This window comes from Canis lupus, chromosome 3 (assembly GCF_048164855.1).
Source record: "Canis lupus baileyi chromosome 3, mCanLup2.hap1, whole genome shotgun sequence".
Taxonomy (NCBI): domain Eukaryota; kingdom Metazoa; phylum Chordata; class Mammalia; order Carnivora; family Canidae; genus Canis; species Canis lupus.
The window spans coordinates 15,483,097-15,501,101 of NC_132840.1; the positions used below are offsets into that span (position 1 = coordinate 15,483,097).

Genomic DNA, 18,005 nt, shown 5'->3' on the forward strand with positions numbered 1-18,005 from the left:
GATATATTCTCCTTACTTAGCCATCCACGTTTACCAAATGATACTAAACAATTGATAAGATCATCTCTCTATGGATAAAAGGGTAAGCATAGGTGAAATGTTTCTATTTCTATTCATACATAATCATGTTCACAAAGTGGTAAAGACAATTTTCAGTGACCTATGACTGGTATCTTTTGGTTATAGAACGAGAATTGGATTCTCTTGTTAATTTCCTTTATAAAATTACAGTTTCTATAAAGAGAAATTCATTTGAAGAATTCTTATTAAGAGAAGATTCCAAGAGGGTGGAAAATTCTCCTAAAGGAATTGATGAGAGAGCAGTGCTGGGTCACAGGGGTTGAGATCCTTGGGTAGCATTGTGCTTTTGGGAGGCCTGGGAAGGACTGGCCTCCATCCTCCACACATTCCCCATTCTCTTCCAGTGGCATCTCCATACGCTGCTATACCTTCCAGTGTTTTCTCTCGTCTTTCCCATCACTTGAATAACCCTGACTTTTACCTAGGACAATGTCACATAAGTAAGAAAAAGCTATTATTTCCTAATTTCCTTTTCAACAGGATGTGGTTGTGTGTCTAGCTCTGGCCAAAAAGAGAGAATAGATGGATGTAGAGGACTTCTGAAGTCTCCTTAAAAAGAAGCATGTGGGTCTTTCTCCTCCCTTCCATTCATCTCTATCCTGTTACCCGGACCATGGATGTGAGGACTGTAACTTGAACCATGAGACTGAGGGCTGATCCTCATCTAGTTGAGGCACAGAGCTGGAAGGAACATTGATCCTTGGTGACTGACCTCGTAGAGACTCCATACTATCCTTATATATGCTTATCTTCTTTAAGCCACTTCTTACTTTGTTGTTGTTGTTATTCATAGCTGAATCTACTACTTTATCATCACTTTCATAGGGAAGCCTTCTTTGACTGTCTAGGCAGCATCTTATACTTCTTCTTTATAGTGCTTATCAGGCTGAGAAATGTTTTAATTACTTATTTAATATTTTTGGCTTAATATTTGTAGCAGAGACTCTCAATGCTCCACCCACACTCTCTTGGAACTAACTCCTCACTGCCATGTGGGACGGTCGAGCAGCATTACACTGAAGCATGTGCAACATTTTCAGGATAGCTTGGTCTAGCCTTTGACTCTAAAACAGCCACTGCACAGGGCAGACCAGAGGGGCAGATGGCTAGCGCCCTCCCCCGCCCCCAACAGCCCTAGACCAAGGACTGACAGGAGTTGGTAGACACTCCATCTACTTGCCTCCTGATCAGAATGCCTCTGAAATATGTTCTACACCATCATCTAGAATTCTCCAACAGGATTTCACCTGAGCCAATGACAGTGATAACCTGCTGGATAATGTATCTTGTATCGACTTCTTTCTCTTTTTGGTCTCATTTCCACAGACCCCTGTTTCCTGGAATCACCACTCAAATAAGTCATTTGCATTCAGGAATTTGAATGAAGAAAGGTTTGCTTCTGGGGAACCCAACCTCAACCAATATGTGTCTCCCTGGGAGGAATGCTGCTCCTTTAGAGCCGGGAATATGTTTTTCTTATTCACCATTCTATCTGCAGTATTAGCAGTAGCCCAAGGCCAGCACTCAAAAGGTGATGAATAAATGTCAGTTCACTTTTTTCTCCCCTCTTACACATCTAGAGTTGTCCGCCTATGACTGGTCCTATGAGATACAATTAGGAAGCGTACTCTATCACATTCAGGATGGGCTGCACACCTATCCAGCACTTCTCTGAAAATAATGCTATGCCCATGGCAATCATGCTCCATTATCTGTTAAATTACATCAACACAAACTATAGGAAATTACGGCACATATTCTTTCGTATGAGCCCTTAGATTTTACAAAGGGTTTTCAATGGCCAGAATCTCCTACCTTTCTTTACTATTGACCTTCTAAATTTGTCTCCTTCCTCTTGACCCATTCTATGGCATTTTGAAACTATAACAGCATATAAAACTACAGACATTACAGCATAGTGGGTAAGTATCCACCTTTTAGACTCAAATGGCTCCCACTTTAAATCCTGTCACTGCCACAGACTAAGTTGGTGACCTTGGAAAAGTTATTCAGTTTCTACTAATTTTTTTTCCCATATAAGATAGGGATAATAGTACCTATGGCACAGGATTGCTTTGTAGATTAAATAATATAACATATGCCTAATAAATGACCCTACTTGTATTGAGGAAAATACAAGAGAATATTATTTTTTAAACTTTTTTTTAAGAGAGAGAGACTGGGGAGGGGCAAAAGAGGATGGAGGGATCCAAAGCGGGCTACACGCCCAGCATGGAGCCTGATGTGGGGCTCGATCTTACAACCCCGGGATCATAACCTGAGCTGTAATCAAGAGTCAATGCCTAACCAACTGAGCCATCCAGGCGCCACAAGAGAATAAATATTATTTTGTAAAGATTTAAATTATTCATGAGAGACACACAGAGAAAGGCAGAGACGTGGGCAGAGGGAGAAGAGGCTTCCTGTGGGGAGCCCCATGCAGGACTCGATCCCAGGATCCCAGGATCATTCCCTGAGCCAAAGGCAGATGCTTAGCCACTTGGGCCACCCAGGTGTCCTGAGAATAAATATTATTAAAGGATATAGCTGAAGACATTTCTCCTTGCTCCAGGTAACATATTTCTCCAGAAAGTTACTGAACCATTTCAAGTTATTTAGAAAACCACTCCTAAAATTGTACTAAGACTGCTTCCCATATATTCTTACTCAAAGAGCTCACCTCTGTTAGCCACTCTCTCAGATGGTCAGTATTTTGAGGGATTCCTAAATTCGACTGTCTGCACTGCTCTTAAAGGCACACCCAGCTGTTCCCAGGCTATAAACAAGTCCGTAGAGCTGAGCTGTAATACTGTGTCCCACCAGAAGCGGCTGCTGTTTGACATCGCCCTACAACTATTTCCCAATTGAAGTTCTAAGTGAGTGAATGCCCAAGAAAGCAATTTTACAAATTGAAAATAGATTTATTGTGTTTATTTGGAGAGGTGCCTTGCAGCATGACTCTTGCCATCAGAGAGGCACAGCTTTGGGAATATTTAACAATCCAAATAGTGGAATATAGGACTCAGAGGAAGGTTTTTGTCCCCCCAGCAGCACAGACTGTGGTACGCTTCCTCTTGGTTGTTGTGACAATCAGCTGCATACCAATTATAATCTGGGGTTTGTAAACTGCTAGAAGATTCCCTTGGAGGGAGTAATTATATTTCCTTTAACATATAAGGCAAACATTTTTTCTTAAACATGCTATGTGCTGACTGCAAAGTAGATTTACTTTACTCATGCTAAAGGAAAACCCTCGGGATAAAGGCGAGGAATCTTGGTAGGACAGAGATATTAGGAGGCCAATAAATGAACAGAGAACATAAATGATGCCATGGAGTGTTATCATTCAGGGGTGGAGCCGGCTTGACCAGTTCAAGTAAACATGCATGATGAGATGTTAAGAGCATTGATGTTACGACTCAGTTTCCTCTTCTAGAAAGCAGAATAATGCTCATCGAATAAAGTTATTCTGAGAATCTAATTATAAAACACATCTGAAGTGTCCAGAACAGCAGATACCCCAAAACAATATCATATACTGTAGATTGTCAGCCTCTAGCCCATCTCCTTTGGACTCACCATTCCCTATACAACAAGACAATGGTTCCCTAGTGAAAGCACTTAAAGTTCTCTGCCTGGGGATTCTCTCAGCCCAGGGGCATGAGGCGGGTTGGAAGTGCCAGGGAGTTAATATTCCCAAGAATAGCCCTTAGCCAATCATGCAGAAAATTTAGTGGTAAGTACCCATTGCCTTGCTCTTTGGGCAGGACAACTCTGGGGCTTGTTTCACAAGGGTCTACTGTGGGTTTGAGTCCCCTTCATCCCTGTGCTAACCTGCTGATTAATGCACCTTGGATGGCTTCTCTGGCTTCCCTGTCTCACTTTCCTACTTTCTGATGGGAGCTTCCCGGGATTACCTCCAAAATAAACCACTGGCACTCAAAGTCTTGTTTCGGGATAGAATCCAGCACTATATCTTACACTGGAAACTGACTTCATAACTTGGGGATCACAATGACATATTCAATTCACTAACAAGCCTTGTCTATTCAGTTTCCTCTCCAGCCCCTCTTCCGTCCCACAGCCACTACCTCAGTTAGGGCTCTTATTTATCTATTTATTTGTTTATGTCTGCACCATAGTCTCTAACCAATGTCCATGCTTCCAGTAAATCTGTCTTCTAATCCACCATCCACTTACTGCCAAAGTTATTATGCTAAAATACCGTAATGCCATTCCCTGTTGTTTTTTTTTTTTTAAGACTTCAGGGGTACCCATCGCCTCCACAATTATGTCTTAAATTTTATAATGTGGTATGTAAAACACCTCAAAAACTAGTTCCAATCTTTCAGCACCTTCTCCAGTGGTTGCTAGCCACAGCTAATGGTCAGCCTACAAAGAACAAGACAGTGTCTTTTCTTTCCACCTGTCACCTTTCCAAGTGTTTGAATTGCTTGTGATCTTCCCTGTCTGAGGAATCTGACTTATTGTTCAAGCTCTAGCTCAAACCTCTTCACCTCCGTGAGGACCTCTCCAACTCCAGGAGCCAGTTCCCTCCTCTGGGCTCCCATAGAGGATGCTCCCTCTGGGCATCTGTATCCACTGGCTCATTCATTCATTCACTCACTCAACAAGGGTTCTCCCGAGCACTTTCTATGATGTCCCAAGCATGTGCTAAGCGCCAGAGAAACCATGCTGGATAAAAGCAGAAATCACTCTTGCCCACATGAAGATCACAGTTGGAAAACGGAAACAGACATTAATTGTCAAGTGATCACATAAAAGTTCACTACAAACTGCCACAAGAGTTTACTATCAATGTTGCAGACCCAACCTCTGGATACAAGGAATAGGTGCTTAAGTTGAAAGTGGAGTAGAAGATAACATCAGATGAAGGAAGTGGAACATACATTTCAGGCACAGGTGGTAGGAGGGACCACAATACTCTATTTGAGGAATAGAAGAGAGGCGCAGGGAGAATAGAAGGAGAAGAGCCACTTATACCATTCACTTTGTCCTTCCTACTTGTTGGCTGTGACTTCCCTCTCTCATTCTTGAGAATAAGGTACCTTAGAGGTAAGGGCCATGTTGCCACTGAAAGTCCTATCCACTCCAGCGCTTAGCACAATGCAAATACACAAGATTAATGTACCCATTTTACGGATGAGAGAGTTGAGGACCAGAAAGGTTGAGTGAGTTGCCCAAGTCCCAAAGCTGGCAGTGGCTGCGCAGTAAGTAGAACAAACATCCATCACTCCCCCACCACAATCTCTCTTTAAACAACTGCATGGCAGTCTTCCTCCACCTGCCCATCTTTTTTTTTTTTTTTCTAAAAAGTCCAAGTTTTTCTATAAGCTCCTTTTCAAAGGGCTCGTAACAAACCCCAGAAAGCCAGTTATTGGGGTCTGCGTGTGTGTGTGTGTGTGTGTGTGCGTGTGTGTTGGGGAGGGTGTGCACATGGATCTTGTGGTGGTCAAAACACAAAGAGGACCCCTTTCAGGTACAGAATTCTTTTCTGAAGACTCTCTGATGGCCGGCAAGGGTGCGGGTGGGGAGACTTAGCCGTCCTACGCGGCTCCCGGTGATGCCTGGTGAAGAGCATCTGCCCTGACCCCGAGGGGCTGGAGGGAGAAGACCCCGCTTTGGACTCTTGGGGGCGGGGGGGGCGGTGAGATTTCTCGTTTCCCGCTTCCCGAACCTCTTCCCCTTTGCAGCCGGCCCCTGCGGTTTGGGAGGCCGCTCCCGCTCCCGCCTGCCCCGCGGCTCGGGCGGGTGAGGTCGGCGGGCGAGGCGGGCACCGGGTCCCGGGAGGCGGCCACCCGCTCGGGGAGGCGCCCTCCAGGCCCAGACGACAGTCTCTGTCCCTTTCGAGGCGCCGAGGCTGTGCCGTAAATAACAGAGTACTGCGCCCACCGCGGAGGACCCGGCGCCCCCTGCGTGTTCACCCACGAGCCTCGGCAAATCTGGGCCCCGCCGCGGCGACCAACGGGCCGCTTGGAGACGGGCTCCGGGGCCGCAGCGGTCGCCTCGCCCGGGCGCGCGAGGGAGGCGCGGAGCGGGGCGGGCGGGGCGGGCGGGGGCGCGGGCTGGGGCGCGGCTCTTGCGAGGATTACGGCGGAGGCTGGGGCCCGGGGCGCGCTCGCCGAGGCTGCAGCCATTGCACCGCCGAGCATCCCGCATTCAACAGGAGGAGCCCGCGGGACACCGGCCGAGCCCCCGCGCCGCAGCCGCCGCAGCCCGTGCGCCCCGCGCCCCGGTGCGCCATGGCCAAGGAAGGCGCGGAGAAGGCGGAGGAGACGGAGCAGATGATCGAGAAGGAGGCAGGCAAGGAGCCTGCGGAGGGCGGCGGCGGCGGCTCTCACCGCCTCGGGGACGCCCAGGAGATGCGCGCCGTGCTGCTGGCCGGCTTCGGGGGGCTCAACAAGCTGCGGGTCTCCAGGAAGGCCATGCCCGAGCCGCAGGACGGCGAGCTCAAGATCCGCGTCAAAGCCTGGTCCAGTATCCGCGGCTCGCTCGCGTCTCCCTCTGCGCGCTCGGCGCTCGCGGGGCGGGGGTGGCGGAGCCTCGGCCGCGGGGACCCCCAACCCCCGCGCCCCGCCCGGGTCGCAGGGCCTCGCGCAGCCCGCGGCCGGCCCACGCCGGGGAGGATGCCGCGAGGTCGCCCCGGCCCCCTGCAAGCCGGAGCCGGGGCGGGGGTGCGGGGCGGGGAGGGGGGCCCGGTGGGGGCGCCCAGCGCCCGGGGCCCGTCGGGCAGGGCAGCTCGGCCGCGGGAGGGGGAGTTGGACGCCCCGCTTCGACCGTGATCGTCACCGCCGGCCCCCTGTGCCCCGCCTTGGATTTTAGAGTTGTATGCGTGCGGTCTCGTTTAGTACTTCTGGGACCCAGGGAGTCGGGGACCATCTCTGCCCCCCGTTGCAGGCGAGGAGACCGGGGCCCGGACGGGGTAAGGCGCCCACGGTGCCCCCCGCCGCTCCCGATGGGCCCGCCCGGGGCTTGCTCCTCCATCCCGCAACCCTGTGAGCGGCGGATGCGCGGGCGCTGGCCCCCGAGCCGGGGCTGGGCAAGTGCGGGGTCTGCCCGGTGGGGAGACCGGGCCCGCGAGCCGGCGGCCAGGCGCGGGAGTCCCGGCCTGGCGAGGAGGGAGGCCAGGGCCCCCTCTGCCCCGCTGGCATCTTCCGTGCCTCTCCAAAGTGGAAGAACCAACCGCCGGCAACCTCCTCAGGACTCCTGTGCCCCCTTCTCAAAGGAAGCTCAGCCATCTGAGGGTCCTGACGTTCCCCACTCGCTCCTCCCGGGGGAACTCCTGCCCGGCTAGGATTCCCCCCTGCAAGCTTTTCCGTGTGCTGTCACTAGATGATCATTTCTCTGAAGTTCCAGGAGGGAGGGCTCACCCCAGAGGGTTCCCTGGATCCAACACTCTTGAGTTCTTTATGCAGTAGTAGGAAGCACCTACGGGGCACTTGCTCCCAGCGTAGTGAGATGGATTTACCCTTTCTCATGTCTGTGTCTTAAAGTCCCCAGTAGACAATGCTCTGGAAAGCAGCAGTCAGCTTACTGCTCCTAGGTTAGACCCCAAACCCCAACTCTAGGACCATATGCAGAGAGGCAAGAGAAATGCAAAGGAGATTCTTCTCCTGTTCACTGCTTTGAGAGCAGGTGCAGGATTCACTTGCCAGGCTGGAAGGCAGCTGGCAAGAGAAGCGGGCTCTGGTCTCTGACTCACTCCTCATACATGTAGCCGGTCATGGTTGACTCTAAACATGACTCTTGGGAATTCAGGGTACGGGGAAAGGCTTTTGCAAACTGGGGGATCCTGTACAGTTCTATTTTGTTAACTCTTGTGAACTAAGCTGATTGGTCCCAGAAGGCAGAGCTTACGTCTGCCCTTTGCACAAATAAATCCCCAATGCCCAGCACAGTGCTTGGCACACAGTATGTCCAGCATCAGTTCCTGCTGAGGGACCAAGTTATTGCTAAATGAATGGAGTGAGAAAAGATGCTTGGATCGGGCTTGCTGAGTCCTTAATTTCTTCACTTGCTGTTGGAAGGACGTCTGCCTCGTAAAACTAAAACTATGTATTGAAAATTCTCTCTCCTTATATGTGTGTGTGTGTGTGTATGTATATAATTTATGACCCTCCATCCAGGGTATGTTCAGAGAGTGGAAGTGTTGAAACTACTTTTTAAAGAAAAGAGCATCATTTGCAGTACAAATAGGTCTGGGTTCTCTAGTCTTATGCTAATTGCATAGATGCTGATGGGAACTGAAGCATTTTGAAATGATACATGTCAAGATGAAAGCCAGGAGATTGCTTTTCAAAGCCAGATGCACAAGCCTGTTCTTTATCGGAGCTGTACACACACACACACACACACACACGCACGCACGCATGCATGCACACAGTAGAATCACTGCAGATTCCCCACCCTAGTTGTTCAGGAAGCCAACCAGGCATGCGGGAACAAGTGGGATCCAGTATTGCAAAGGGCCCAGGTTGATTTTCATTTCCCTAAGCTGGAAGCATAGTTAATCAGTTTGCAAGGAGGGATTGAGGTAGGTTTGTGAAGCTTGCCCGCTGGGCCTTTCCTCCTCCTCTGGGCCAGGATTGGCTGGCCAAAGATGCCGACTGATTGTAAGTTTAGCCTTGGGAGCCAGGATGACTCATTCTGTATTTTTATGAATCAGCTGATGGCTTCCTGGATGAAGGTCCCCCTTTTATCTGCTCTCTATTTTTAATGGAAACCTTTTATCATCAAGTAGGATATGCTGTTTGGGGATAAAGCATAGTCCATCTTAACTAGTATTATTCAGACCTGGAATGAAGGTCCCAGTTGGTTACTCTATAAATTTTGTGGAAATGGAAGAGAGGAGGTACAGGGAAATACATATTTTATTTCATTTACTCCCTCCCATTTATGGTCCAATGTGATAGGTATTATGGTAGAGCAAATGGAGGCTTGGAGATGTTGAGTAATTTGCTAAAAACATCACACAGATAGTACAGTTAGGATTTGAGTCTTGGCCTGTCTCTCCTTAAAGCTCTACTGTTTTCCTTTTATTCCATTTGGTCTCCCTCCGTGAAAGAGCCACAGGAAATGTGATTTACCTCTCTGGACCTTTGGCATGCAAGCTTGCTTTCCTTCCTTTCTTCAGAATATGGCTTCTTTGATCTTTTTATGTCCAACTTAAGAGAACATTCTCTGGCTATTCCCAGAGTAATAGGGCTTTTCTCCTCAAATGGAGACTTGATGGTGAAATGCAGCTTAAAAAGAACCACTTCGGAGAGTGTAGGGTGGGAGGGATTGCAGAGTCTTCTAATTTGTTACAAGAGCATCAGCTTTGATGGGGAACCCATTCATCGAGCAATTTACATAGCAAGTGATTTAAGTGGCCACGCGGAAAAAGCCCTTGGCCTTTGGAAGAAGAAGGATCTGGATGTAGACCCAAGCCCCATCACTTCCTATCTGTGTGACCTCAACAGACACATCTCAGCTTCTCCATCTTGCCACGCCTCGACTGCAAAATGCAGATAATACAATGAACCGCACGTTGTTCAGAGGATCAGATATAAGAAAGAGACTGGCACTAAATAGGTAGTAGTTGTTGTGACTGTTGTCATCATGGTTGTAGTATCTATGCCTATATGACTTATTTCTTGACAGTTTGGTAATTTGGAGGCCATCATTTAAATCATGTATATAATATAGGCAATGTCATGTTACATTTGCTCAGTGATGAAGAGTGAGACCTTCCTAGACATGAGTCCCAGCCCTGCCACTTGCTAACCATATGTCTTGGGTCTTGCACCCCAGAGGCAGAGCCTGAGACGGGTGCTTTTTTAAGTGGTTGATTGAGGGGGTGCTTTCAGGAGAATGGGAGCAAGGGGAACAAGACAAGGAAGGAGCTAAGCAAGGATTTCATCTCCCCTGGACCCCACCAGGAGTTCTGGAGCATGAATTGTACCATAGAGTCAATCTGACCTTGAAGCAATAGGGGAAGCCTTTGTGCCTCCTGCACACCCCAACCCCCTGTCGTCAGTCGGGTATGGGCAGTGGATGCATGGAGCCTCTCAGGCAAAGGTGTCTTCTGTTTGAGCTCCATTCCTCTGGAAGAGGGTGGGGGGTTAGGGCACTGCATTGAGCCATGAGCCGCCAACGCTCCCAGCAGTTCCCCAACTGGGATAGGTGTACTGCCCAGGAAAAAGGGATCTGAGTGAGGCACAAACATGGCTCTCTATGCTGGTTGACCTTGAACATGTTGTTTACTTCTCTAAACTTCAGTTTCCTGGTCTATAAAATAGAAATGATAATAGCACCTCCCTTTACAGTGTTGTCATGGAGCTGAAATGAGATACAGTGTATAAAGACCTTTTTGGTGATGCCTGGCATATAGCAAGTGGTCAATAAATGATAGCTATTATTATTTAAACCATTGTTCTTGGTTTCCATAGCTACCGTCTACAGTGTTATCATTCAAACTGGAACTTTTGGGGTAAAGGGGCACTGATTAATAATTACTCTGGAAAAAAAAATTACTCTGGAGCAGGAGCAGACTAGAATTGTTCTAGGCAAACTAGGCATGTACCCCACACTAACTGCTAAGGGTCAGGTCTATGCCTTTGGCGTCTTGTCAAAGTGGGGACTTCTCTTGGACAGAAGCTAGGAGGATTTGAGGCTGAGGGTCTCTAGGCTGGGCTGCAGAAATATATTTAAGTGGCCATTAACAAGCCGTGTCTGGTTTGTGGCTCAAATTGGCTTGTGATGGAAAGGCACTAATGGATTGGGGACATTTATTTTCCCAGACTGATTTACAGAGAGAGGCTAGAATGAGAGCAGTTGGATGAAAAATGGTCCCAGCCGGTCATGGCTCTATTGGCTGATCTGAAAATGGGCTGAGGGCAGGCCACACTAAAGGAAAGCCAACACACGGTGGGATTCTGACATGTCAGAAGGGTAGAGTGCACTGGGCCAGGGGAAGGAACTGACATTGGCTGAGCACTCGTGAGGAGCCACAAACTGACTTGCCTGCTCTGTACTTCGTTCCATTTTACCTAATAACGACTCAACAAGATCAATACTACTATCTTCATTTTAAAGATGGGAAACTGACATTCAGAGATATGTTAAGATCACAAACAACTAATCCAAGTCCACGGGCTCCTCGACTCTTTACATTTGGGAAAATCAGTAAGACTCAGGGACAAAGGCACAAGAGAGAAAGGACACAGAGAGAGTAAGGGACCAAGAAATACAGAGAGGCAGACAGACACAAAGACTGGAATCAAGAATACAAAGAACCATGCGTGCATTTGACTGGTTGGAAGTTGATAAGACTCAAAATGGCACAGTGCCATCTTGCCCCCTCCAAATGGCCATTGGGTTTCCAAACCACATCCACTTTCCCTCCACTGCTGATGTATGGGACCCTTTGGAGATCCACTTTGGATCAAATTGCTATGGCTGTTGACCCAGAATATCTGTGCTGATTAAACACAGTCACCACTCCTTGGACCCACTCAAGACATTCAGATTCCTTCCTCTGCCCCCTTTGCCTCGACTGGGCTATTGCTACATTGACAACTTGACTGTAGAATATCCCCAAACAACATAGGATTAAAGTGTCACTGATAAAACCAGGCTAATGAAATATGGCCAATATTATCTTTCCTGTGTTTATGCAAATAAACGAATAGAATGCACAAGGTTAAGTGATACCGATGTTTGTAAAACTGAGAAATTGTTTGGAAGGTCCTGTAATACCCAAGCCAGGAGCCACTCTGGCATGGAGATTGGAACAAAGTGTTCTGAATCACTCTGTGTTGGATAGAGATATCAGGATTTGACAGGAAAGGATGACTCTGTGCTGACTCACATTGAGCCCCACTTGGTGATGAGGAGATGGAGATGCTACTGGAGGGATCTTACTTTATTCATGAAAGTTTGCATTTTTCCCATTAACTGTGTCCTCCCTGATGAGAGCTGGGGTCAGTGACTATGTCTGCTCTTCATCCAACAATGGAATGGGCTTCTTGCTTTCCCAGCAATTCAAGGAAGAAAGGAAGCCCAGAACTAGGGCTTCTTTTATTTCATAGAAAAAGGAAGTACAGAACATTTTATAGAACATCCGGCCTACAGCAGGTTCCCATAAGTAGCAGCCCGATCTTAGTTATATCGGCACTCATCAGAAACCAATGGCAGGTTACCCATGACGGGCAAAGGGAGTGATGGCTGAGAATCGTGCTCATCCTACCCTACACTTGCACCATCTTTGTAGCAACAAAGCCCATTATCCTCCATTTCCCATAAGATGCTCATAACTCCGTGAGGTTATCATGCGTATTTTCAGAGCTGAAGTGGAAAGAGCGAGAAGCTACAGAAGATCTGAGTTCAGACCCTAACTCTACCACACCATGGTTGTGTGACATTAAGCGAACAGTACTTTCAACCTGCCCATATCCTCACTTTGGTAATTATATCCACTTTTTAAAAATTAATTAATTAATTTGAAGTTCAATTTGCCAACATATAGCATATTACCCAGTGCTCATCCCGTCAAATGCCCCCCTCTCAGTGCCCGTCACCCAGTCACCCCCACTCCCCTGCCCACAGCCCCTTCCACCACCCCTTGTTTCCCAGAGTTAGGAGTCTCTCATGTTCTGTCTCCCTCTCTGATGTTTTCACTCATTTTCTCTCCTTTCCCCTTTAATCCCTTTCACTATTTTTGATACTCCCCAGATGAATGAGACCATATGATGTTTGTCCTTCTCTGATGGACTTAACTTCACTCAGCATAATACCCTCCAGTTCCATCCACATGGAAGCAAATGGTGGGTATTTGTCGTTTGTAATGGCTGAGGAATATTCCATTGTATACATAGACCACACCTTCTCTATCCATCATCTTTCGATGGACACGGAGGCTCCTTCCACAGTTTGGCTATTGTGGCCATTGCTGCTAGAAACATCGGGGTGCAGGTGTCCTGGCGTTTCACTGCATCTGTATCTTTGGGGTAAATCCCCAGCAGTGCAGTTGCTGGGTCGTAGGGCAGGTCTATTTTTAAATCTTTGAGGAACCTCCACACAGTTTTCCAGAGTGACTGCACCAGTTCACATTCCCACCCACAGTACAAGAGGGTTCCCCTTTCTCCACATCCTCCAACATTTGTTGTTTCCTGCCTTGTTAATTTTCCCCATTCTCACTGGTGTGAGGTGGTATCTCATTGTGGTTTTGATTTGTATTTCCCTGATGGCAAGTGATGCGGAGCGTTTTCTCATGTGTATGTTGGCCGTGTCTGTGTCTTTCTCTGTGAGATTTCTGCTCATGTCTTTTGCCCATTTCATGATTGGATTGTTTGTTTCTTTGCTGTTGAGTTTAAGAAGTTCTTTATAGATCTTGGATACTGGCCCTTTATCTGATACGTCATTTGCAAATACCTTCTCCCATTCTGTAGGTTGTCTTTTAGTTTTGTTGACTGTTTCTTTTGCTGTGCAGAAGCTATTTATCTTTTTTTTTTTAATTTTTTTAAATTTATTTATGATAGTCACACAGAGAGAGCGAGAGAGGCAGAGACACAGGCAGAGGGAGAAACAGGCTCCATGCACCGGGAGCCTAATGTGGGATTCGATCCCGGGTCTCCAGGATCGCGCCCCGGGCCAAAGGCAGGCGCTAAACCGCTGCGCCACCCAGGGGTCCCGAAGCTATTTATCTTGATTAAGTCCCAATAATTCATTTTTGCTTGTTTCCTTTGCCTTCATAGATGTATCTTGCGAGAAGTTGCTGTGGCCAAGTTCAAAAAGGGTGTTGCCTGTGTCCTCCTCTAGGATTTTGATGGATTCTTGTCTCACATTTAGATCTTTCATCCATTTTGAGTTTATCTTTGTGTCTGGTGTAAGAGAGTGGTCTAGTTTCATTCTTCTGCATGTGGATGTCCAATTTTCCCAGCACCATTTATCGAAGAGACTGTTTTTTTCCAGTGGATAGCCATTCCTGCTTTGTCGAATATTAGTTAACCATAGAGTTGAAGGCCCATTTCTGGGTTCTCTCTTCTGTTCCATTGACCTATGTGTCTGTTTTTGTGCCAGTAAGTACCACACTGTCTTGATGACCACAGCTTTGTAGTACAACCTGAAATCCGGCATTGTGATGCCCCCAGCTCTGGTTTTCTTTTTTAATATTCCCCTGGCTATTCAGGGTCTTTTCTGATTCCACACAAATATTAAGATGATTTGTCCCAACTCTGAAGAAAGTCCATGGTATTTGGATAGGGATTGCATTAAATGTGTACCTTGCCCTGGGTAGCATTGACATTTTCACAATATTAATTCTGCCAATCCATGAGCATGGAATATTTTTCCATCTCTTTGTGTCTTCCTCAATTTCTTTCAGAAGTGTTCTGTAGTTTTTAGGGTGTAGATCCTTTACCTCTTTGGTTAGGTTTATTCCTAGGTATCTCATGCTTGTGGGTGCAATTGTAAATGGGATTGACTCCTTAATTTCTCTTTCTTCAGTCTCATTGAATTATACCCACTTTTAAGTGTTGTTATGAGGACCAGCTGAGAGTCCATCAAGGCCCGACTGCTCCTTGCACACCAGGAGTGTTCAAGAAAGATTATTTTCCTTCCTCAGTTGCTCAAGCTGTAAGAGACAGGTGAAAACTTGATGCCATCCTCTGGTTCCTGGCTTTGCTGTTCTCCTGCCAAACTACATTAGTACCAAGGAGCAAGGTGCTGGCTTTTGAATCTTTTCCCCAGGGTTGGAATGGATTTGGACTGATCTACAGCTACCCTCACACCAGCCCTCTGCATGCCCACCCTTTGGTGGCAGCAGGGATTTCTAGGATAGTGGGGTGTACCGAAGAGCCCAGCCTCTGAAGTTTGGTTCACTCTCATTGAGAGGAACCAAAATCCCACAACCTTTGGGCACATCACTGACATTTACCACCGACAAGAGAGCTCACCCAGGCATGGGGAAATGACACCCCTATGACCCCAAGTTCCTGGCACTTCTCTTAATAGGGGTCTTTTTTGGCATCTTGGCATTTGTCAGAGAAGAAAAAGTTTAATTAGAAACAAGAAGAGCCTCTTCATAGGAAAAGGCCAACAGGCGTGTAATCTTAAATTAGTTTGATTCCTCTGTGTGTGATCTCACACAGAAAATCAGTTGGAGCCATGGTATTAAAATGAGGAAATTTAATGTTTGAAGGCCCAGGAGACAAAATACGTGCTTCAGGGAAAGAGGCTGTTTCATCTTTGAACGTGATATTTTCTTGATGAAAACACACAGGGAGCTTCTGTCCGCAATCTCATTCTGTCAGTGACCCTTGATCCCTGAGCTAAGCCTCATCCCTACCATTGTTCGGGACCGGGGGTGTGCTAAACAGTGCTTTCCCAGGCAGACCTACCTTGGGAAGTGAACGCACTGGGCCCTCTTACTCCCGATTTGTCTAAATGGCTGTAGTCCCCAGAGCTCAATGTAGGATAGTTATCTTCTGTGAGGGAAATGGTAATGATTCATTTCTTGGGCTGGCATTGACTACACACCCAGACTGGATGGGAGGAAGTATGCTTTTTGGTTATAAAATAGTTAATGTCTGAAATGAAACAGAACTGGTTTTGAGTCCTGGATCTGATTGTTTTAGCGACCTGTCTGACCTTAGGAAAATGACTTTGGCTTTTATTACCTTAGTTTGCTCATCTGTAATATGGGTATACTTACAGCACCTATGGGATATTTTCTTTGTGGGAAGGTAAAAAGAGATAAATATGTCTAAAGTATCTAGCAATGATGTTGGCATATTTAATATTTGTAATTTGAATTAAGTCTTTGTCATATAGTATATGTTTAATATATATTAATGGGAAGGAGGAGATGCAAAGAATAAGGCATTAAAAAGTCCCTCCAGACTCCATGAAGCTTTCTGGATGGAGTCCCTATTCAGATTCCAAAGGGCACAAGACTGATATCAAAGGTGGTCCAGACAGGATGTGCCATGAGATACGCAAGAAGAATCAGGTGAATTTCTGAAGGAACAGGAGAGGAAACAGAGCCAAGATGTATTGTCTCCTCCTGTGTGCCAGAAGCTGGGCCAAGCTCATGGATCTTCAACAAGAAGACCAGTCACTTCTGCTCTGATTTCTTTTTCCTTTAGTTCAGTTCTGCCAACCATCATGGACTTCTAGGCTCCCCCCTTTCTTTTCACTTCCCTATTTTGTCTTCTCACAAGGTAGCTTCATGTGCTTCTCCTGCAATGAGCTTCCTTCCTGATACTTGGAGAGATGGTGGCCTTCTGCCCCAGATGCCTTGTGCAAGTGTAGCAAGGCTCAATGCAGAGCCCCAATTTTTTCTCCCAATTTTCAAATATCAAGGAAGGAATCTTAATGGCCCACATACCAGCCTCTGGATCTCTCTTCCTCTCTCTGCCTGGCCCAAGGGAATGATGTGCTTGGCAACATTTGCATCTCATGCCCTCCAACCCTGACCTAGAAGAATAGAACATCATGATTGATTGCTCTACTAGGAACGCATGAAGTGTGTGTGTATGTGTGTGTTGGGGGGTGGGTATATACTCTGAAAGGAATGGAGGGCAGTTATCAGAAGACAAGGGTAAGAAACACACTGAACTGGTCAAAATGGTAGCCACCGCGGGGAATGGGTGACTGACCTTCACCACAAAAAGTGACGAATCAGAGAAGGGACTGGAGAAGCCAGCTCCATTTCCTATCCTAGGACCTTATATTCTTAGCACAAAGTGATTGAATCATCTAAATGACATATGTATTTTGAACTTTGAGGCCCATTGTCCTTTTTTTACTTCTTTAAAAATTTTGAATTCAATTAATTGACATATAATGTATTGTTAGTTTCAGAGGTAGATGTCAGTGATTCATCAGTCTTCTATAACACCCAGTGCTCATTACATCATGTGCCCTCCTTAATGCCCATCTCCCAGTTATCCCATCCCCTCATCCCCCTCCCCTCCAGGAGCTCTCAGATTGTTTCCTATGATTAAGAGTCTCTTATAGTTTGTCTCCCTGTCTGATTTCGTCTTGTTTTATTTTTCCTCTCTTCCCCTATGATCCTCTGTTTTGTTTCCTACATTCTACATATGAGTGAGATCATATGGTAATTGTCTTTCTCTGATTGACTTACTTTGCTCAGCATAATAAATACCCTCTAGTTCTATCCAAGGCCCACTATCTTTTAAATCTCTTTGGTAACCTTGGGAATTCTGGAAACTTGTTCTATTATCATTTAACTGCTGAATATCAAGCCTAATGCTTGGTTAACAGTAGGCACTCAATAAATGTCTGGGGAATGAACGAATACATTACCGACTTTCCCTCAAACGTTAGGTGCACAAGTTGCAGCAACTTTCTGCAGAAGTTGCTGTGTCGCTTGCAAATACCAGTAGTATTTACTTTCCTAATATGGGGGCAGCTGGTCCACGCCAATGTGGTTTCTAGCTCCCCTCTGTCACCTCCACTTCCTCTCCAGCATGTGGGGCTTCTAGTGGAGACTTGAGAGGACACCCAAGGAGGGTACCAAATGTTTTCAGATGGTTTGATTTTACGTCTTCTTGATACAATTTGTTCTCTTGAAACTGGATGTTGGCTTTTTGAATTCTCTAATAACTACTTTCCCTAGGCTGGGAAATGTGGGTCTCTGACTTCTCAAGATGTCTATAATTTTCTCCTTCTTGACATCCCACTGCCTCAAGTGTTGGAGGCCCAGGATCTTAAAGAGAACCCTCGGTGCTGTGTCTGGGGATTATTCCTCCTGGAGCACTTTACTCAAGTGTTCCTGCGCTGTTTGTCTACCAGGGGACCCAGGCCCCAGCAGCCTGGATGCTCAAACAGTATTTAAGCAAACTTCTGAGGCAATCATTTCACGATATACACATATATCACATCATTATGCTGTACGT

The 18,005-nt window shown here is 46.7% G+C and overlaps 1 protein-coding gene across 1 annotated transcript in view; it reads left to right on the plus strand.

Annotated features, from left to right (window-relative positions):
- Positions 1 to 6,227: 6,227 nt before the first annotated feature.
- Positions 6,228 to 18,005, plus strand: part of VAT1L (vesicle amine transport 1 like) — a 147,243-nt gene continuing 135,465 nt past the window's right edge. The window contains exon 1 of the mRNA XM_072819165.1: positions 6,228 to 6,574. Coding sequence (XP_072675266.1) covers positions 6,345 to 6,574 — 230 coding nt within the window. The 5' untranslated portion in view covers positions 6,228 to 6,344. The remainder of the gene's footprint in view (positions 6,575 to 18,005) is intronic.